Consider the following 22,858-nt stretch of genomic DNA (forward strand, 5'->3'; position numbering starts at 1 on the left):
TGTCAAACCCTGAGCCAACCACTTTCCCCAGGCTGCCCCGGGAGGTATACGAAAAGGAACACACAGGGCAGACAAGCCATGGGAGAAAGAACTGTGGAGGTGGGGCAGCAGCTTTATATGGCAAAGAGGGTGAATAATGCCACCATCAGGCAAGAGCCCCATGGCCCCCCGAGGGGGTAGAGCCCAGAATGGCACAGGGGAGCTGCTGCCTCACAGAAGGGTTCCTGGCATGACCAGTGTTTCCAGTGCAGAGAAGACAGAGAGGGTATAAGTTGAATTCTTTATTGAAAGAATCAATCGAACATTCGTGGCAGAGTTGGCCACAAGGACTCACAGTACTTTGTGACATTCAGCTCAGACCCACTTAAATGTGGCTCCTCTGGATTCCTTCAGTTTTGTACAGTGATTACAGAGTGGCACTAAATGGAAATCACCCACATCACCCCCATCCATTCAGTTTTTGGAGACAAACAGCTTGCTTCAAATTTTTAAAAAGATGATAGGCTAAAAGACAAAAAAATAATTAACTAAAATAAGCTATCAGGCCTACTCAAGAATGGCTTAAGATTAATCATCTTCTTTGAACATTTTACTTAACTGCTTTATTACAGCTACTAGCTCAGGGTTCCCACCAAGTTCCTCAATTAGTTTATAGGCTTTAGATTCAAGCTCTTTAAGAGTATTCCGAGTATATTCAAAAGAACCTACATTCTCAAGATAATGTACACAGTATTTTTTGATATCTACGTTTTCAGTTCTCTGGCGCAAGATATTCTGCACCTGGGTGCTTTCAGGCCTCAACCAGATAGCATGAATAGTGGGGAATGAGAACTTTCCTTCGGTTAGATCTTCACAAAAGCTTTTGTTTTCACTGTATTCTTTAGAGTGTAAATTAGCATAATCATCTCTAATTTGGAAAAAGAGCCCAAGTGTATCAAGTAGTGGTTTTAAATCTTCTTTGTAATCAGAGAACAACTGCATGAGACCTACTGCTAATCCAAAGAGCCCACCTGTCTTTTGCTGCACCATAGCTTTATATTCTTCCTCAGTGGGACAAGTGTAGCTATCCCTCCAATAAATATCTAGGCCTTGTCCCTGATGAAGTTCCAAAAGCTGGCGGGTAAAAAGCTTTACTGCATCTGGGTGATCCAGAGTTAAGACTTTCTGTAGGCCAAGAAAATATACATAATTGGCAGAATTGATGACAGACGGAATTCCATAGATGCTGTGTGCCACTGGAAAGCCACGTCGGAGTTTTGAATTGTCTTCAATATCATCGATGAGTAAACTGGCATTATGCAACATTTCTGTCACTTCAATGATAATCTAACAAAAAGACAATTGAAAATTTCATTTTTTTCATATTTGAACTGTTAACAGATTATGAGAGTCTCAGGTGTCTTAGTTTTTAAAACTAGCAATTCTTTAGCAACCTCAATATAAAACAATATATTGCATGAGCATTAAACAAAATTAAGCCCAGCCACTGTGGCTCAGTGGTTGAGTATCAACCCATGCACCAAGAGGTTGCAGGTTCAATTCCTGGGCAGGGCACATGCCCGGGTTCGGGCTTGATCCCCAGCAGGGGGCATGCAGGAGGCAGCCAATGGATGTTTGATGCTTCTCTCTCATCGTTTCTATCTCTCCCTCTCTCTCTCAAATCAATAAAAATATTTTTTTAAAAGTTAAGAGTTAGTAGTATTTTTATGTGAGGTCATAAATGTCTTGGGGATTAAGAATGAAGTTACAGTCCCTGGACAGGTAGCTCAGTTGGTTAGAGCATCATCCCAATAGGCCAAGGTTGTGGGTTTGATCCCAGCCAGGGCACATACAAGAACCAACCAATGAATGCATAAATAAGTGAAACAACAAACTGATGTTTCTTTCTCTCTACCCAAAGCAAAAAAAAAAAAAAAAAAGGAGGGGTGGGTAAGGGTTGGAATTGCCTTGATACCTGAAGCTTGTCTTCTGGAACTTTTAGCCAGTGATTAAATGCCTGTGAAAGTTTGGTTCTCACTTGTTTACCTGCAATTAAAGAATAAAACTTGGCAATAAAATTATTACTTATAAAAGAAATTCAGAAATTTACTCTAAAATGGATCAGACTTGATAAACCCATCCCCATCAATCCATTACCCACTGTAGAGCTTGCCTTCCACTGCTGGACCCCTACCGGCCCCTTCTGTCAAAATTCACATTCCAAAACACACCACCTTAAAATTAGGGTAGGCAAAAGAGATTCTAAAGTACTTCAGCAACCCACTACTTTCATCTTAACTTGTATCAACAATTTTGGAATGGAATGGGGGTTTAGGAATTATGATCTAATTCATTCCTTTTGAAAAGTATGGCAGTCTAGTTAGTGGCAGTTAATTAGCACTGTCAATTTCAGAGAACATAGGTATTTTTAATGAAATGTACGCTGCTATTGAATTACCTCACATCTCTTAAAATTATCTAGCATTCACCTGGCTGGCATGGCTCAGCGGTTGAGCATTGACCTATGATACAGGAGATCATGGTTCAATTCCCGGTCAGGGCACATGCCCAGGTTGCTGGCTCAATCCCCAGTAGGGGAGTTTGCGGGGGGCAGCCGATCAATGGCTCTCATCATTGATATTTCTATCTCTCTCCCTCTCCTTTCCCCTCTCTGAAATCAATAAAGACATATTAAAAAAAAATTATCTAGCATTCCTTTAAATTAAGGTTTTAGAGAATGGACAGCTCTGCTGCTCTCCTACCAAAAAGTAAGACTACCATAGCCCAGAGTATTCCCTTTTAACATCAGGGCCATTAGCTGTCCAGGGTTATCTATTTCTTACATAGAAAGCTGGAGAGGTCTATGGGTAGTAATCACCACGTGTCATTTTAGCCCAAATAGAAAGGAATGGAAGACAAAAACCACAACCAGTTCATCTAATAAAAATGCTCTATAAGCCTCCTGCCAAGGTGAATACATGTCACATTAGGTTTCAGGAAAATAGTTATGTAAAAAGTTTCAGCAAACAAAAATAGTATTTTCTAAGACCGGTCTATGTTTTCTCTATACCAGTCACCAGACAATGGATACACAAACCCTCATCACATCCGATGAGACAGTTTCACTTCCTGCGATCAGCCTAAGAGGAGGGTCTCAGGGTTCAAGGAGTAGCATCTTCTGCCCACTAACCCTTGAGGTGACTGTGGGCTGGGTGGTAATTACAAATTTTATATGTTTGACCTACTTTCCAGTCTTAACAAAGTCTATTCTGGGCCATACTTATAATGCTTAACTGTGCGAGTAACCCATGTCACTTTAAAAAGCAAGTTCAGACGATGAAGAACACAGACGATCAAGGTGGAGCCACATTTTCCATTCACTTCAGAATGTACGCAGAAAACAATTAAGGCTTAACTTACAGGTTCTGCAGTTTTAATATTTTTTTTCCTCTGACCAGATTCTAGGGTCTGGCTTGATACTTTAGGTCCCCAATAGTTTCTAATAGAGGCTAGCCACATAGATCCTTCAAAAGTAAAACAAATAGTAATTACTCTTTTCTTTTAAGACCTTAAAATTACCAACTCCTTCTCTACAGCCCCTTTTCTTCCTCTACTCCTAACCCCACCTTCCACCTCCCACGGCAAGGGCCTGGAGACCTACACTAGGGCAAATAAGCAAACATCAACTTCACTAATTTCAGAAAATCCTAATATCAATAATTATTAATTATAATCATTTATTAGCAAGAGTAACTTTATAGCAGAATAAATGATCTGGCCCACTTCTGAGTCACTTTAATAACCCTGAAGCTCTCTGTGAAAAATAGGTTTATTATGTATAATACAATTTCCTATTTCTTCAGGTTATATTCTATCATGGATGCAAGAGTATATTTAAAAAAGGTGAGCTACCTAATGACAGTTTTATTTATTTAATTTTCAAAACCAACTTTATTCATGACACATATTTGAAAAAATAAAAACAACTCCCAAGCCTGGAAAGAACTAAAAAAATTAACAAAATCCACTTCCCATTGCCCTGTGCTCACTTCCTCCCGTTCCATCCAAATAAAAGGGAAAAAAAGGCAGGGGGGGAAAAAAACCCCAAACACTTAAAAAACACCACCATCACCAACCACCACAAACAAGGCAGTATACATCCCCACTGGGAAGGGGAATTTACACTGGACCTGCTGGGAGTGAAGGACATCTTCTGGCTATAGAAACCTGCAAAGACAGACATTCAAAACAGAAAAAGAAACACAAAAGGAAACAAAGTAGATCACCAGTCAATCTGGAAGGGCAGGGAGCCAGAAAAGAGGGGCAGTAGACCTGGCAGGACAGGAGCAGGCAGGAGGGACTGTAAAAGTTAGGGAGATAGAGGGAAGGTAACAAGCAGAACAGTTTGGTGTCCTTCCAGTGCCCCGGGTAAAAAACAAACGAACATGCCTACCGTCCATGCCCACACACCCTTGGGCATCCACCAAAGGGATGGAGACAGGGAAATGGGGAACAGTTTGGGCAGTTGAGTCCACAGCAAATCCCCAGAGTGCATGAGCAGTCCCCGCCTCACTCCCTGGGTCTTCCCCTACTCCCCAAAGCAGGTCCCTCCTTAGCAGTTAGTTATGGGATTCTTCCCCCCCTCACAGTACATATATTTTTTTAAAATTAAATTTACTTTTCCATCGAGGTCATCTTGTTTTTAAATATGTCATCTAATGGCTTTAAATATTACTTCCAGATGATGAGGATTGAAGAATGTTATAGAAGTTCATTACATAGGGTAACCATAACCGTTAAAATGTAACTGTAGGTAGTCCTTGCTTTGCCCAGTAGTGGAGTGTGTTGAGTGGGAGATATGCTTTACACTCTGTCACACTGATGACTGGTTCCAGCCAGTGTTTGCCAATTTGTTACAAAAGAAGTCCAGCAACAGATGGGTAGAGAGCAGGAGAAACAGTGCTATGTTTCTCAATGGAACACTCTGAAATAGGAAGCTATTAGCTGCTGAATAAATGACACTCAAAAGCAGTCTCCTGGTTTTTTAAACAGCAGGCACCTTTCTCGTTGCATTCTCTATGTCTTCCCTCCACTCTTTCGAAGCACTGACACTGGTAGGGGTCTCCATTAGGGCCTACCATAATAAAAATGACACTATGCACAGTGGTTTCCAAAGTGTAGCTAGGGAGGCTCTGCACTTCTGGTTCTGATAACTGTACTGATCCTTCCCAGACTCATGAAGAATAGAAATGCACATATTACCGCTGAGGTGTGCCCTCAAAGAAAGGTGTGCGCTTCAGAACACAAATGAAAACGTGTTTACTGTGACGCAGTTGAGAACAATCACTAGATTAGTTTAGCCACATTATGGGCTAAATAGGTTTTTATGGTTGTTAACTTATCACCTTTTATATTATTTCTATGAGAAAGAATATTCCAAGTTCCAAGTAACTGGTTTATAAATGAATTTTATTATAAGAACTCACACTTGTTACATGTATGAATTTTTACTATTATCATTTTTCCACAGTTAAGAAAATAGCAAAATAAAATATGTACATACACATAAGCATGATTAGGCAAGTGTAACTGTAGGAAGTCATGTCCAGGTGGCCCATTTTTATATAAGAATAATGGGGGTTATGCTTTAAAGTAATGTGATTTAGATGCATTATTATTTGGCTCTTAAAGGAACCAGCAGTGTAAGAAATGGAGTGTGTGTGTGATGGTGGAAAACATGAACGTGGAAGGTAAGTGAAGCTTTCTGTGGTACAAATTGGCATAGCTTTCCTTGATCTATATAGTGAGGAATAGGAAAATGTGGCATCCATAAATAACAAAACCTCCCAAAAAAGGTACCCAAATCTCAAGAGCATTTGAATGACCACTACTATATAAAAACAACCCTGTATGGACAGTAACTGAACTGCTACCTGGTAACTGAAGCAAGTACTTGTAGGGTTCTAGAAGAATTCTTTGGACTGTTTCCTGAGTCTTCTCCATTGTTGCTGAATTTCAAGGTTGATCTGTTAAAAAAAAGAAACATAAATATGATCTCATTAGCTAAATTATTTCAGTGTCAGACTGCAAAGGAATTTGCATCTCAAGGTGTTTTTGTAAAGCCAGACATTGTTTCATTTTTAAAGAAAATTCTATAAATATGAAATCTTGAAAACAGTATGTTAAGTGAAAGAAGCCAGTCACAGAAGACCACATATTGTATGATTCCATTAAATGAAATGTCCGAAATAGGCAAACCCAGAGAGACAGAAAGCAGATTAACAATTGCCTAGGCTTAGGGTAGGGGGATAGGGAATGACTGCTACTGAGTAAGTGTTTCTCCTAGGGGCATCGAAATGCTCTAAAATTAGATTGTGATGGTGGTTGTACAACCCTGTGAGTATACTAAAAACCCACCTAATAGTGTACTTTAAAGGGGTGAACTAGCCCAGCCGGGCGTGGCTCAGCGGTTGAGCGTCCACCTGGGATCCAGGCGATCAGGGTTCGATTCCCGGTCAGGGCACATGCCCGGGTTACTGGCTGCAGTCGATCAATGACTCATCACTGATGTTTCTCTCTCTCTCTCTCTCCCCCTCCTTTCCTCTCTCTGAAATCAATAAAGATATATAAAATAATAATAAAAAATAAAGGGGTGAACTATATGGTATGTAAATTATATCTCATTTATAAAAGGAAAGTTTTTAGTCAAGTGACTGGTCAGAGTATTCACCTGGATTTTAAGGTGCAAAACTTATATTGCAAAACTTACATATTGTTGTATCAAATCAATGTTAAAACAAATCCACAAATTTAGATTCTTCTATATTTAACTGATTATATAATTAGTAAACATACTGTTTTAATGAAAATTAAAATGAATGTTTTATATATTACTTATAATTTAGGGGGAAACCACTCCTGTATTTTCTCTACAATCAACCCATTTCAGAGATTCTGACTTAAGACATGCATTAACTTGAATGCAATTGTATTATTAAAAGTATTCCCACCCTGGCCTGTGTGGCTCAGCACTTAGAGAGCTGGCCAGCACACCAAAGGGTCTCAGGTTCTATTCCCTGTCAAGGGCACATACCTGGGTTGCAGGTTCAACTCCAAGCCCCGGTCAGGAGAGTGTGGGAGCCAACCAATCCAATCAATCAATGTTTCTTTCTCACATTGTTTCTCTCCTATGTCTCTCTCCCCCTCCCTCCTTTCTACTCTCTCTGAAAAGCAATGGAAAAAATATCCTTTTGTGAGGATTAACAACAACAAAAATACTCCCCTACTGTAGTGATTAACTATTCTGAATTTTATATTTACTTCAACATCTCTTAGCATATCACTCACGGCCTTCCTAGAATCCTCCTTTACTACTGAATCTCCACTCTCTTGCTCTGTAAAAAACCTACTATTTTTGTCTTCACATTAGGAGTTTTCTTTTCTAATTGCTCTGATATCTTTGGCACATTTTAGGAGGTTTTTCCCCTTTATCTGCTTTCTTTTTTCGGACAATGATTTGGTCTTTGGGATCAAGAACTTAAACAATTGAAAACTGCGTGCCCTGGCCAGTGTGGCTCAGTTCACGGAGTCGTCCCCTGCACAGAAAGGTCACAGGTGTAATTCCTGATCAGGGCATATGTCTAGGTTTCAGGCTCCATCGCCGGTAGGGGTGTGTGCGGGAGGCAATTGATGTCTCTTTCTCTCTCTCCCTCTCCTTCCCCCTCTCTAAAAATCAATAAAAAAATTTAAGAATTGAAAAATGAGTATGTTTTTTTGTAGTCTACTCTTGAGTATGCATGTGAAACAATCATAAAAAAATCAGCACTCCATCAAAGGAAATCATCTTAGTAAATGATTTCAAAGAGAAACATTCCATACAGAAAATTTTTATATCTGCCTTAATGAATAATTAATACTAAGTATATCTTGAGGGAAATAGTCCAGAAAATACTTTGAAATAATCCAAAAGACAGTTTAGTAATCTATTACCTATACTGATTAAGCTTTGAGGGAGGTTATCTCATTCTTAAGAGGTTAAAGAAGATAAGCAAAAAGAATAAATGCTTACATAAAAGATTGTTATTAACAGATACAATGGTAGAATAACAAAAAGTATCTCATATACTTTTCTCAACCAATCAGTGCCCATCTCTTCCCAACTAGGATAAGAGCAAAGCTCATGTTTATCTTTTTCATGGCGTCCAGAATACATTTGACTTAAATTAAAAATCAGTGAGAGGTGGGCTCCCTCTGGAGCATGCCCATGCCTTTCTTCCCCATTTCTTTCTCAGGGGTGTTTTTTCCTAAGTTTTAAGGGTCCCCAGGAGACTTGCAACCAGAGGAGTAATGGGCAGCAGCACCTTGTTCAGGGCTTATGCCCTGAACCTGTCTCCAAGGCCCCCTTTTCTCTGACTTTTCAGTGAGCCAACAGCAGCCCTGCCGTGGCTCACCTCTTTCCTATAAAAGTCTATAGAGCCAAAGCAGCACAGCCTAGGCTCTCTCCTATTGTTTCTTCTATCCTAAGCCCTTTCCTGTTTTACCATCCCTAGCTTTAACAAACACACTCTCAAAAAAAAAAAAAAAAAAATCAATGAGACCAGCTTTCAAGAATTTTCTTTTGTCTCTGGATCAGTCACACATAATTATGTTGTACAGAAATCAGAGCCTAACCTTTGTTTCAATCTTAGTGCTTTAGTTGTTTTGTTTTGTTTTTTTACTTAAAATATTAGTTATGAATTTTTAAAAAATATTTTTATTTATTTCTAGAGAGAGAGAAAGGGAGCAATAGAAACCTTGATCAGCTACCTCCTGCATGCCCCCTACTGGGGATCGAGCCTGCAACCTAGGCATGTGTCCTGACCTGGAATCAAACCTGCAAACTCTTGGTGCATGGGTGGATGCTCAACCAGCGAGCCACACAGGGTGGGCACCAGATATGAATTTTTAAAAATTATTCTTTCCTTTACTCAGGTGAGTTTAAAAACACTCACTTAACAACTTTGTTTTAATTTTATTATCGTTTTTTGTTTGTTTCCTCTTGTTTTTTAAAGAGAGGAAGGAAGAGAAACATTGATCCAGTTGCCTCCCACATGGGCCCCCACTGGGATAGAACCACAACCCCCTGGTGCAAAGATGATGTCCCAATAAGGGGTTCTATACACTGTGGCACATGGTCTAACTTGCCTTTTTTTTTTTTTCTATCTCAAAGGACTCATTTTATTAAACCAGGAAATTTCAGCTATCTTGTACTAGACTTAAATGGAAAGAGAGGCATTAATTTGTTGGTGAACTATATTAATTTATATTTTTTGTTGTTAATCCCCACCCAAGGATATTTTTTCCATTGTTTTAGAGAGAATGCAAGGTGTGTGTGTGGGGGAGACACCTCCATTTGTTGTTCCACTTATTCATACATTCATTGGTTGATTCTTATATGTGCCCTGACTGGACCAAACCTGCAACCTTGTCATATGGGGATCATGTTCTAACCAACTGACCTACCCCGCCAGGGCTCTATTAATTTCTTTTTAGATCCACTAACGCCACAGAATGCCTATGTGAGTCCGTAGCTACTCACTTTCAAAACTAAAACTGCTTTAAATTTGTTCAACGGCCCCTAGCTGGTTTGGCTCCGTGGTTAGAGCATCTGCCTGAGCACTTAAGGATCCCAGGTTTGATCCCAGCCAAGGGCACGGACCTCAGTTGCAGGCTCGGTTGGGGCACATTCGGGAGGCAACCAATTGATGTTTCTCTCTTTCTCCCCCTTGCACTCTCAAACTGAAAAGCAATGGGAAAAATGTCCTCGCGGGGGGATTACAAAATAAAAAATTGTTCAAACAATGGATGGACGAACAAATACAAAAACAGATAATCTCCTTTTGGTTACTGCAGTAACTTCCTAGCTGGATACCCTGCATTAGCTCATGATCTTGGCAAAATTCACATCTTCAAAAGGGAGTCTTATTTCCTTTTCGGCTGAACAAAACTCCTTTAACACAGTGTAAGAGTCTGCGTGCCCACCCCCTCCAGCCTCAGTTCCTCATACTTCAGAAGCTCCCTTTTGACACAAGTCTTTCCAACACGTTGTTCTTTCAGTCTGCGAAGTTCTTTCCTTAGCTAACCCCTGGCAGTCCCTCGAGTCTCAGGTCGACCCTCCCTTGCTCGGGCAAGCCTTCCCTCAGGTCCCTAAGCCAAATCCCTCTCAGAGTCCCCTCGCCCTGGGACGAGCGCCGCAGCACTTCCCACCCCTCGAGCGTCCGCGCGTTAACACCGCGGGCTCCCCAGGCTCAGGTCACCACCGCCCGGACGGCCCTTCCACCCGGGAGGCGCGCAGTCCACACGCGAAGGACTGACCGAGCCAAGGGACAGTGCTTCCCAACGCGTCAGGGAGTGAAATCAGGGCACACACTTGCACATGAAAAATGAAACTATCCAGAGCAGGACTTGGTTTCAGAAGGGCTAAACAGAGACATACAAACGTAGGCGCAGCTGTGAAGTGCAGGGAACTCTTTCATTCAACTCCGGGAGATGACAGGTCCGCAGAGAACGACATGAGATGCGGGCGGGGGATTTAAACAACTCCGAGGCCGATTTCCATCAGCGGCGTGGCGGAGAGCCTCCAGCCCGTACTCCGCCGGCAGAGCCGCAGGGTCCGCGAGGCTCCGCTTCCTCCGCCAAAATGCCCCCTTCCGCCCCGCTCGTCCCCTCGGCTCTTCCCCTTCTCCAGCTAGGGGACGATAATTCACACACAATCCGGTTTCAGCATCCGGGTCCTCACCCCCCTTTTCTCCGCTCCAGGCCCCACCCTCCTCCCCATCCGGGTCCCCCCAGCTGCCACCACAGCCGCTCACGGTTCAGCGATGAGATCACAGCTTTCGCGCCGCCGGTACGGGAGTAGCAGTACGCGGCATCAACTCCCCACTTTATAGTTCAAACCTCGGCTCGTCCAGACGCCCACAAGAATCCCTCCCCCTACTCCATTACAGAACTCCCCGCCCTCCTCAGCCGCCAGCGACTCCGCATTATTCACTGCAAGAAAATGCGCCATCCCAGTCACACTGCGCAGGCGTCGTTGCCGCCTCCCCACTGCTTTGTCGCCCCGCCCCTTCCCCCTCCCCATCTCTGCCTCACGCAGGCGCGAGGCGCTGTGGGTCTTGCAGTTCTCGCGGGCAAGGGTTTGCACACTGGCATCACGGGTAGGACTACATTTCCCGGGAAGCTTTGAGGAATAACTTTGTTTCCATAGAACTGGTGGGAAAATGGCGTCGTTGTTTGTATCCCGGGGACCAATAAGAACAGGGTATAGGCGGGTTCTAAAAAATCCTAGCCAATCCGAGGTCGTCTAAGAGGCCATCCGGGGAAGCAGCCAGGACGGGGGCAGAGCGGAGGGAACGGGAGGGGGACTCGGGGCGGAGGGGAGCGATGTTTGCCCGTCAGTCGAGTTCGGAGTGAGGAGCTTGGGCGCCGGAGCGGAGGAGACTCTCGAGCTTAGCTTGCTGCCGCCACGGCCACCGCCTGGACCTTTGCCCGGAGGGTGCCGCAGAGGGTCTGTGGCCGCCGTCCTCTGGAGGGCAGCGCGACGGGGGCCCGGACTCAGTCCGGGAGGATTTTTCGTCGTCCCCCTCCCCCCAGCGAGGGAACCCGAGCGGCCGCCAAACAAAGGTACCAGTCGCCGCCGCGGGAGGAGGAGGAGCCGCAGCTTCAGCCTCGGCTCCGCTGGACCCGCCGCGCTTCTCCCCATCTCTCCCCCGGGCCTGTCGGTTTTGGGGGGGAGCCGGGGAGGGGACTCTGCACGCGCCGGGGTCGGCGCTCGCCTCCGAGGAAGGTAGGGCATTTTTGAGGCTTTCGCGGGCTCGTCAGGGGCCCTTTAGGGAGTCCCTGGGCCCGGCCGACGAACGGGGAGAGGATCGCCGCGGTGGGCTCGCCGGGCGCCGGAATTCGGGGCCTCTGCTTGCGAAGCCCCCGCCCCTTGCGTCGCCCCAGCCGGGCGGCCGAGCTCGGGTTTGGCAAGGGCCGCGGTGGGGGCCCGGCGAGCGCGGGGGCCGTGCAGCCTCCCTGCCGTCTCCTCAGCGTCCCCTATCCCCGCGGCCGGCCGGCGGGGTCCGCTTGTCTTGTCTGGTCGGCCCCCGTCTCGGAACGGGACGTGGTCAGTGGCCCCGGGGGTCGGTCCTGCCACGGCTCGCAGGGCCCTCGAGGCCGCTGCCTCTCGGACGCGGGGTGCGCCGAGGCCCGGCCGGACCCGGCTTGTTGTGAGTTTCTTCTCTGACAGAAATGGCGTCATTGTCGGAGACGGGAAACTCCGTCGGGTCCCGACAATGGAGACGCTAAGCTGCCTAGCTGTGTGGGTGGTGGGGTGTGCGGGGTGGCGAGGCCAGAGCGAGCCCCGCATCGGCGGCTCCCGGTTCGACGGTTTTTCTCAGCTTCTCCGCCTCCGCCCGTGCAGGGGGTGCCTGTGGTGGTGACTGGGTGTCTTTTGTTTCCCCTCCAGGTGCAGGTGAAGCTGGTGTTTTTGAGAGCACCGCGGTCCCGGAGTCGTCATGAAGGTAAGATTGCCTGCGGAAAACGAACCTCGGGGCTTGTAGAATTCAGGAAGTAGGGGGGTTGGATGGAAGCCGTGTGTGGGGCCTCCGAGTGCTGTGCTTGGGGGCTGGGTTTCGAGCTCTTCCCGGGGAGACGAGGGGTCAGTGGTGTGGATGTATGTGCGCTGTGCTGTGGAGTTGGAGCCAGTTTCGGGATATCGCACCGAGGATGGTTGCCCCATATACAGAACGACTCTTTTGGCCGGAAATGAGAGGAATAACTGCATGCATTAGAGTGTTTTAAAAGGTAAAACGACAAAAGCAGGTCAAGTAATCTGATTCTAGAACCTGAACTGTGTTGTGGTTCTATCGGTTACACTGATGAAAGAAAACCCCTTTTATTGTGTTAACAGCACTTGAATTTTTAGCAGACCTATTTGATAAGCCACGAAAATAATCTTGATGGAAAGATTTGTAGAGAGAATTTTGACGGTCTTTGGACAACTCAGAGATGGCTGTTGTTCCTTGTATATCCAGGGATTTAGGATTATTTGGTTTCTTTTTCTTTGATCTATATGTGGTCTGGGAATTGTGAGATGCGGCATTGCTTTGTGATAAAACTGATGTGGAAAACCAATGGCCAGATTCCTCTTAAATGGAAACGTGTTAACTGAATGAAGTATGTTGTCCAAAAAGTGCAATTTGCTTAATTGGTGGAAGAAATCATAGCAATAAAAGTACAGGCTGTTTGTTCACTTTAGAGAGTACATAATTGAATGCTGTGATATTTTTAAAGCATTCTAGAATAAAAGCCTTAGATACCTGAAATGTCTAGATTCAACTGGTGGAACTTAGAGGCTAGCAGATATTTTTCATCCATCCCAAATTCAGAAGTGCTTGTAAAGGGGTTAGATTGTGTTCACAAGTACAGAATGCAACAAATAGTATGTTAAAATGTAAACCTCATCTACTTGTGACAGTTCCTCTGAACTATTTTTATTTAAACAAATTTACTTCCACTTTTTTCAGAGTCAAGATGGCTTTTATACTACTGCATCCAAATTAAAACTTGTAATGCTAATGTTTATGGGAGAAAGGAAGAGCTGTGGCTACTTAAATATTTATCAGCTATGCAAAGTAATTAAGTTCAGTTATTTTTTACGTTATTTTTTCTTGAGTTTGGGGTGCTCTAAAGTACTTAAAATGTTTATGTTTGCTGAATTCCCATCTTACCTTTATGTAAACAGAAAAACAATCAGTGATCTTTCAGAAAAGAATCCCTTTTTGTTAGTCACAGATGTGACTAACTCCTGTGACCTGTGTAAAACAGTGACCAGTGAGTTTGTTAGGAAAAATATATACCTCGATTGGTGTTAGACAGGAATTTCTTAAGAAAAGTGTTGGGTTGAATAATATGTAATAGACTCAGAAGCTGAATAATACAGAATTTCATTCGGAATAAATGTAATTTGTCACAATTCCCAATGTGGTGCCTGGCCTGTCTTGGGAACTCTGTTAATGTTTGGATAAAAGAAATGTAATAAGTTGAAGGTCTTTTAGATTCAAATTTTTTTTTCCTTTTCTTTCTTTCATTTACCTTCCTTCCGTCCTTCCTTTGCTTCCTTTCCTTCTTTCCTTCTTTCCAATGTGTCTGTTTAAAAAAAATGAAAGTACATTGGAAACTTTAACCCTAAAAGTTTCATAGTGTTAGGCAAATGCAGATTTCTGGGTATCATTTTAAAACTACTAATTTAAAATGCTCACCATTTCCATTATTGCTGCCATTAAGAAAAGGTATTAGTAATGTTAAAGGGAGTTATTAAAATACACTTCTAATTGTATACAAGAATTTCCTGTTACTATTTAGTAAGTATTTTCTTAGGGAACCTACTAGTAATCACTAGTACTAAAAAGTTATTTCTTACAACTTAATTTCTTGTGTGGTGAAAGTTGAAAGGTGCCCATGATTGGTGTTTTACTTTAAAAAAATTGCAATTCAAAAAGTATTTAGTATTGATCATATTGGGCTTACTTTTTTTTTTCATGTTCCCAATTTCTATATTGTAATGACAGCAGAGCGATAGAGTGATTTATGCCATTTATTAGATCTTACTGAACATATTTATACTTTGATATAAGGAGGTGGGTGGAGGAGTGCATAAATGGTGATGGAAGAAGACTTAACTTGAGGTGGTGAATACAATATAGTGTATGGATGATATGGAATTGTGCACCTGAAACCTGTATAATTTTGTTAACCAGTGTCACCCCCAATAAATTCAATAAAAAGGAAAAAATCACTATAGTTATGCTTCTGAGAGTAATGATGCGTAAAATTTTGTTAACTGATTTTTAAATAACACTTGTGAATAAAGCATGATAATTTTTTAAAAATGAAGTAAGCTTTTAAGTTTGTTATGTCCTATTAGTCACAAAATTTTAAAAAATGTTTTTGACATTGTATTGAGGTAAAAGTGTTTAGTAATGCTCTTTTGGTGGTTGCTTTAAATCCCAAAATAATTACAACATATATGTTATTTTAAGTGTTATATGTTTCATTTATTTATATTCTTAAAAATATGTTTTTATTAACTAGAGAGAGAGAGGAAGGGAGAGGGAAAGAGAGATAGAAATATCCATTGGCTGCCTTCTGCACCCCCCCCCCCCACTGGGGACCAAGCTGCAACCTGGACATGTGCCCCTACTGGGAATGGAACCTGCGACCTCTTGGTGCATGGGACAGTGCTCAACCACTTGAGCCACACCAGCTGGGCAGTATTATATGATTTAGAAGCAATTTTCTTGTAGTACTACCTTCAAGAGTTTATTTAAATAATTAAAGTCTCTTTGCTGATTGGTATATTCTTATCTTGTGATATTTTGTTCAGTGTGTTTTTGAGAAATCTGACTAACACAGTAGCAGTTTTGTGTTTCTAATATAGATCATGATATAGGTGTTATTTTGGATTTATTTTTCATAATTTTAATAGACCTTTCAATGTCGGTGATAGCACATTATCAAGAAATGACAGACTATTAAAGTTCTAAATTATTCTAAGACTTAATTATATCAGATTCATTTCCTACTTATTTTTTCCTGCATCTATATTATTAACAGTATGTTGTGATAAATTTTTGGTTTTTTTTTAATTTATTGATATTTTAGAAAGAGAGAAGGGGGGCGGAGAGAGAAACATCGATTTGTTGTTCCACTTATTGATGCATTCATTGGTTGATTCTTGTATGTGCTCTGACCTGGGACTGAACCCGCAACTTTGGTGTATAAGGAAGGTGCTCTAACCAATTGAGTTACCTGGCCAGGGCCATTGTGGTAAAATTTCAAGTGAAATGGGATAGGCTAGACATTTCAGACTCTAGTGGGTAAGTGATATAAATAGTGGTTCTTGGAATCTGGGGAGATAGATTTTTCAGCTATATCATTCTCTCTTCAGTAATCATTGGCTTCAGTCATATACAAATAATGTGTTGATTACAAATGCCTTTTTAAATGCCCTATGCTTGTGTGCATGTTTTTATTCCCTCTTCCCCTCTTTCTTGTCCTGGCTCCCCCTTTCCCTCCTTCCTTTCCTTCCTTCCTTTTCCTTCCTCTCTCCTCTCTCTTCTCTCCTCTCTCTTCTTTCCTCCCCCTCCCCTCCCCTCCCCTCCCCTCCCCTCCCCTCCCCTCCCCTCCCCTCCCCTCCCCTCCCCTCCCCTCCCCTCCCCTCCCCTCCCCTCCCCTCCCCTCCCCTCCCCTCCCCTCCCCTCCCCTCCCCTCCCTCCCCCCTCCCCCTATTTCATAAATCACTCATTTTAACAGCCCTTTCCATGTGTCAGGCAGTGTGGAATGAAGGTGAATAAGCCATCAGACCTGCTCTAAGGAGCTCCCATTTTTGTAGAAGACACAGAGAAAACAAAACATAGTGCATATTGAATCATAAGAGTATTGATTGAATATACAGTAATTATAAGTGCTACGGGAGGATATCTGAATCAGAGAAAGCCATGGAAAGTCCTCTGGAATTTACATCTAAGGTGAGAGTTAAAGCTTTCACTAGGCATAGAAGGGTAGAAAGGATTGTTTCACACAGAGAAAACAACATTGGACAATAAAGAAAAAAGCAAGATAGTATATTTGGAAACTAAGTAGTTCACTGTGGCCAGATTATCTTAAAGTACTCTATGTTTGAGGTAGTAGTAGGAGGGCAGTGATGGGAGATGAGGATAACAAAGTTAAAGGAGTTGAAAATTTTCTGGATAGCTACATGGAATCACTGAAGGTTTTTTGTTGGGGGGTGTTTTTTTTTTTGGTATTTCTCATCAGAGGATGTTTTTTCCATTGATTTTTGTTTTTTTTAGAGAGAGTAGAAGGAAGGGAAGGAGGAGGGGAGAGAGAAAGGAGAGAAACAGCAATGTGAGGGAGACACATTGACTGGCTGCCTCCCAAACGTGCCCCAACCCCGGGCCAGGAAATGAACCCACAACCCAGCTATGTGCCCTTGACCAGAATCAAACCCTCGACCCTTTGATCTGCAGGTTGATGCTCTTAACCACTGAGCTACACCAGCCAGGGCTTACTGAAGGTTTTTAAGAAGGGGTAAAGATGTTGGATTTATATTATAGAGAGAGCACTTTGGTAGTATTGTGTCAAATACATGAAAAGGGAGATCTGAATGGAAGGGAGATTCCAGGTGAGGATCCCAACTAAGAAGTGAATAAGGGTCTCAGCTAATATTACAGGGAGTGCAGCAAAGGGGACAGATCTTAAATGATCTAAGAAGTAGAATTTAAGACTTAGTAACTCACCGTAGGGTAGGAGAAAGATGGATGTTATTGTCATTTGAAGCATGTTGTCATTAAAGATGAATAGGGTTTTGACTATTTAAAGGATCTGTAAGAGGTTCATATCCCAGTGGATCTACTTATTAACATGTAAGATTTAGAGAGCATGTAGGATGGAGAGAAATCAGAGGCTTGGTTATCCAGTGTGAATGTTAACCTCATAGTTAATATTTAACTACAATATTTAAAGGGATTTAGATTCATAATATGACAAATGTGTTTTGTCCTATAAATTTGTGGTCTTTTTGATGAAAGGCAATTTTGTAAAATACTGACTTGTTTTCTGTCCAAATTGCTAACTCTTTGCTTATTGTAATTTTAAAAAGTATGGCAAATGAGTACATATTTCACTGAAGAATGTATTTTTGCTAACTCCACCTATAAATTCAATCATTGAAGAGATGTTATGTACTTTCCTTGTACCAGACATGGTTTTGGTATTGAGGATACATTAGTGAACAAAACAAGAGTTACTACCCTGTGGAGTTTACTTTTTATTAGTGGAGACAGACATCAAGCAAAATAAAGAAAATGTGATAAGTGCTATGAAGAGAAATAAAGCAGATTCAGGCTAAGAAGTTAGAGTGACAGAGGGTGTTATTTTATTCTTTCATTCATTCATTCATTCATTCATTCATTCATTCATTCATTCATTCATTCATTCATTCAATGTAATGAAGGGCCTGTTTGAGGAAATGACACTTAAGCATCATGTGAAACAAATGATAAAGTGAGCCATTCACTTATCTGGGAGAAGAGCATTCCAGGCAGAAACTACAAGTGCAAAGACCATGTAGTTGGGCCTGTTTGACTTTGGCATATTTAAGAAACAAGAAGAAGGCCTTTGGGGCTGGGATGGTAGGAGATGAGCCTAGAGAGGTCACAGGACCATCGTTGGCAATGTAGGTCTTGTAGGCCATGGTAAGGACTTAAGGCTAAAATCTGTGTGAGGAAGTCATTGAAAGGTTTGCGCAAGAGAGTGAAGTGATCTAATACACATTTTCAGAAAGAATAGTAACTGCTATGTGGAGAACAGACTGCAGGGAACAAGAGTAGAAGTAGAAGATGAGTCTCAAGGCTACCAAGTTAGTTTAGTGAGAGAAGTGGCGCAGAGCTAGTGGACAAGGTGGGATGATAATAGGATTTGAATGGATTGAATATGAGGGGAAAGTTCTGCTTGCTGCTATTTAATAGATGACAGTTCTGCCCCTTATGTTAAAAAATATTTTTGCTGTGATAAGTTGGTAAGTTAGAACTTAGTACATCCAAGCCAGGTATTCCCAACTCTTGGCCTTCCCTTATTAGTGAGCAGTGAACATCCAGATGAACAGTTATTTCCATTTTATTTGGTTCTATGTTTGAATTTTAGAAAATGAGATAAAAATTTACCCTTTTGAAGTATACAGTTCAGTATTACTTAGTGTTTTCACAAGGTTGTGCATCGATTGCTGTTACTCAGCTTCAAAACATTTTCCTCTTCCCAAAAGAAATCCTGTACTTGCTACCAACCACTCCCTGCTCTCCCTTTCCCTGGCCTTCCCCTGGCAATCCCTAATCTGCATTCTGTCCCTAAGGATTTGCCTGTTTTGGACATTTCCTATCAGTGGAATCATACAGTATGTGGCCTTGTGTGGTGTTTTTTTTTTAGTATAAACTTTTTTTTTTTTAATATGTCTATTGATTTCAGAGAGAGGAAGGAAGAGGGAGAGAGAGAGGTAGAAACATTAATGATGTGAAAGATTGATCAACTGCCTCCTGCTCACCCCGTACTGGGGATTGAGCCTGCAACCCGGGCATGTGCACTGACCAGGAATCGAACCACGATCTCCTGGATCCTAGGTGGATGCTCAACCTTTGAGCCATGCTGGCCAGGCTGGCCTTGAGTTTGTGACTCCTTTCACTTAATATAGTATTTTCAAAGGTCATTCATTTTGTAGTATATGTCAATATTTCATTCCTTTTTATTGCTGAGTAATACTCCATTTTATTGACATACCATGTTTCATTAATCCATTTATTAGTTGTTAGCCATATGGATTATTTGTACTTTCTGTCTATGAATAATGCTGCTATGAACATTTGTTTACAAGTTTTTGTGTGAACATATATTTAAAAATTTTGGTGGTCCTACGAGTGTACCTTTCTATTTTTAGGGTAGTAATACTACATGTGGTAACCCTGTTGAGAGCTGAGTGGCCACCAAGGAGTTGGACATTTAAAAGGTTCATTTACCATTGCCCCAGCTGGTTTGGCTCAGTGGTTAAAGTGTCGGCCCACAGACTGAAGGGTCCTGGGTGCGATTCCGGCCAAGAGCATGTACCTGGGTTGCAGGCTTGATCCCTGGCCCTGGTTGGGGTGCGTTCGGAGGCAGCCAATCAATGTGTTTCACTTACATCTCTCTCTCCCCCTCCCACTCTCTCTGAAAAGGAATGGAAAAAATACCCTCCGGTGAGGATAAAAAATTCATTCAACATTTATTGAGCACTTACAGGTAGTCTCCGCACTAGCCATTTAGGATGTATCAGTGAACGAAACTTGTAGAAGGTCCTGGCCCTGTGGATCTTATATTTTAATGTCAGGGGAAGGTGGGCAGACAAATAAGAATGAACATAAACAAGTTGCCTTGTTAGGTGGTAAGTAGTATGAAGGTAAGAGGGGAGCTGGGTAAGGAGGATAGGGAATGTGGGGGCTGAGGCAGGTTGTAGTATTAAATAACGTGGTCAGATAGGCTTTATTGAGAAGACTTGATGGAAAGATGTGAGGGAGTTAGTCATATGGTCCCAAAGACAGCTTGACTTGTTCATTGAACTGCACAGAGGACAGGGTGGTTGGAGTGGAAGGAGGAAGGAAAGGTCAGGGAGGAAGTGGGGTCAGACCTGTAAAAGAATGCAGGTTGGGGGCCGAGCAGAACAGACCAAATCACCTAGGACTTGGAAGGCCTTTGTAAGGATTTTGTATTTCACTCTGATAGAAAGAGGAAGCAACTGGGAGCTTTGAATAGAAGAGTGATGCAGTCTCTTTAGACTGGCAAATTTTCATGTTTTTAAAGGATCACTGACTGCTGTGTTAAAAACAGCTATAGGCAAGTTGAACATAGAAGCTGACCATTTAGGAAGCTTTTTGAATAAAGGATGATGGCCTTGGGGAGGGGAGGAGACTTGACTTGGGGAGGCGAGCACAGTGCACTATACAGGTGATGTATTACAGAATTGTACTCCTGAGACCTGTATAACTTTATTAACCAGTGTCACCCTAATTAAAAAAAGGGGGGGATGATGATGATATGGTGGCCACCACAGGGAGGGAAGTGAGAAGTAGTCATATTTTAGGTGTCTTTAAAAAAATTTTTTTTAATCCTCACCGTAGACATGCTTAGAAGAGATGGAGAAACATAGATGTGAGAGAGAAACATCGACTGGTTGCTTTTCACATGCTACTCAGTACACTCCCAGACTGGGGATCAAACCCTTACCCAAGTATGTGCCCTGACCTTTCGGTGCACGGGACAGTGCTCAACAAACTGAGCTACTTTGGCTGGGCTTAGGTGTCTTTTGACGTTAGAGCCAGCAGGCCTTCCTGTCAGACTGATGATAGGGGAAAGAGAGTCAAGAACACCAAGATTTTCTGGCTGGATAACTGGAAAATGAATGAAGTTAGGACTGTATAATTTTGGAAATAAGCATTTATATTTTATATTTGTCAAAAATGCTAACTGGTGTATTGCTCTGTAAAGTGTGACTGTAAACAAAATATGGACATGCTATATTAATTTTTTAGTAACAGACATTTAAAAGAGCTGCAAACTTTTTTTTATCTTTATTGATTTCAGAGAGAGGAAAGGAGAGGGAGAGAGAGATAGAAACATCAATGATGAGAGTGTCATTGATCAGCTGCAGCCTGCAACCCGGGCATGTGCCCTGACCGGGAACCGAACCCTGATCTCCTGGATCCTAGGCCGATGCTCAACCGCTGAGCCACGCCTGGCCGGGCAAGAGCTGCAAAGTTTTAAAAACAGGATTCTTGCTGCCTTCCTTTTGGTGTCACAGAACAAAGATACTTCTACATTCATGAGAAGCATGGACTAGTGTTCTATGTAAGATGACACCCACAGGAAGCAATAGAAACCATAGTCACATTAATCCTTTTGATATTTAAATGTTGAAGATTGTAGAAAGTGTGTATTTTGATAAGGCATAAACTGCAAATAGAATTTTTTAAAATGTATATTGATTACCTAAGTGCAAAGGATCACTTTTAGCTTATGACTTAATTTGAATATAAAAGACAAAGGAAAATATGGTCTCCATTAAACCTAATGGATGTTGAACAAAATATAAGCTATAAGTATCTTTTGTTACCAAGGTGTCTGCAGGTCCTTCACCAGGGGTCCAGCCAGAAATCCTGGCATGTGCCCTGACTGGGAATCAAACTGTGACCTCCTCCTTCATAGGTTGACATTCAACCACTGAACCACGCTGGCCGGGCTTCTGTGCTGAATTTTAATATGTCCATACATTTTCCTGGGGAGAAGAACCAGAGCTTTCATCAACTTCTCAATGGAACACAGTTCCATTTGCCAGTCTGTAAAATACAATACGATAGAAACACAGCTCTAGGTTATCATCTGTTAGCTAATCTGCTACCAGTCATCTTAATAGAAGTAGTTGTTTGCACATCTTTCTACTCTTACCATTAAAGACATGGTTAATCATCTGGTCACTACTCTTTTTATTTTCTAATTTTCATTTGTTTATATCACTGTACAGTTGGAGTTTTTACTATGTTGTTTCTGAAATGTTAGCATTTACATGAATAGCTTAAAATGTTTGACTTTTTAAATTTCTAAGAAGAATCTGAATGTTTTCAATTATAACTATAAATAAATATTCTTTGATTCATGGAAACATTTTATAAAATAACTTTAAAAGGTTACTCTGAAAATCTGGAAGTATAGTTTTTATCACACTGGGTATTATTTATGAAATTATTTATTATAAAAGTTAATGTATATTTGCTCTTACCTTTTCCACATTCAGTTATTTGCCTAATGGGGTCATCCGTGGCAAGGAAGTACCTAGCTTTAGGATACAGTTAGACGTATATATAAAATTCTGCATTACTCTGCCTGGTGTGAGTGTTTTTCCAGTTAGCAGTGAGCTGATTCTCTGGGCCATTATTATGATTTGTAAAGAAGAAAATCTTACAGAAAACAGTGTATGTATCATTTTTAAATTATAAATTTAGCTATCAAAAGTACTAATTCTGTATAGGTTTATACTATTAAAGTGTGTCACCTTACAGTATATCTTGCACAGTGGAATGGATACTTTCTGTAGACTTATTTAAGCCATTTTCTTCTAATTTATAGATAAATTTTTGGCAGTGTGACTTAACTCTAGGATATTTGAAGTCCTGTGTCGAGGTTTTTACAAGTAACACACTGCTATTTCCTAATTTGATAATCTTGCAGGATAATTGCTTATGAGAGCATAGTCATAAATAACTGTTTAATAAGTTTCATT

General features: G+C 41.8%; 2 protein-coding genes across 3 annotated transcripts in view; one reads left to right on the forward strand and one right to left on the reverse strand.

Annotated features, from left to right (window-relative positions):
- Positions 1-266: 266 nt before the first annotated feature.
- On the reverse strand, positions 267-10,959 carry GGPS1 (geranylgeranyl diphosphate synthase 1). Of its 2 annotated transcripts, XM_016199852.2 has the most exons (5): positions 10,830-10,959; positions 10,454-10,705; positions 5,913-6,005; positions 1,955-2,025; positions 267-1,326 (listed from the first exon to the last, which is right to left on the reverse strand). In XM_016199852.2, exons 3-5 carry the CDS (start codon positions 5,980-5,982, stop codon positions 568-570), a joined length of 900 nt encoding a protein of 299 aa, XP_016055338.1. In that variant the 5' UTR covers positions 5,983-6,005; positions 10,454-10,705; positions 10,830-10,959; the 3' UTR covers positions 267-567. The 2 variants fall into 2 exon arrangements, with proteins under 2 accessions (XP_016055338.1, XP_016055339.1); XM_016199853.2 differs by lacking the exon at positions 10,454-10,705.
- A 744-nt stretch (positions 10,960-11,703) lies between these two features.
- The window catches only part of ARID4B (AT-rich interaction domain 4B), a 124,971-nt gene continuing 113,816 nt past the window's right edge, over positions 11,704-22,858 (forward strand). The window contains exons 1-2 of the mRNA XM_016199849.2: positions 11,704-11,803; positions 12,467-12,521. Of these exons, the coding sequence (XP_016055335.2) occupies positions 12,516-12,521 (6 nt within the window). The 5' untranslated portion in view covers positions 11,704-11,803; positions 12,467-12,515. The remainder of the gene's footprint in view (positions 11,804-12,466; positions 12,522-22,858) is intronic.

Source organism: Miniopterus natalensis, chromosome 21, assembly GCF_054644295.1.
Source record: "Miniopterus natalensis isolate mMinNat1 chromosome 21, mMinNat1.hap1, whole genome shotgun sequence".
Lineage (NCBI taxonomy): Eukaryota > Metazoa > Chordata > Mammalia > Chiroptera > Miniopteridae > Miniopterus > Miniopterus natalensis.

Coding starts and splice junctions, on each gene's coding strand:
- GGPS1 (XM_016199853.2), bottom strand. CDS start 5,982: ATGGAGAAGACTCAGGAAACAGTCCAAAGAATTCTTCTAGAACCCTAC. Junction 2,026..5,912: donor GTACTTGCTTCAGTTACCAG/GTAGCAGTTCAG, acceptor CTTTAATTGCAG/GTAAACAAGTGAGAACCAAA. Junction 1,327..1,954: donor TTCCAGAAGACAAGCTTCAG/GTATCAAGGCAA, acceptor TCTTTTTGTTAG/ATTATCATTGAAGTGACAGA.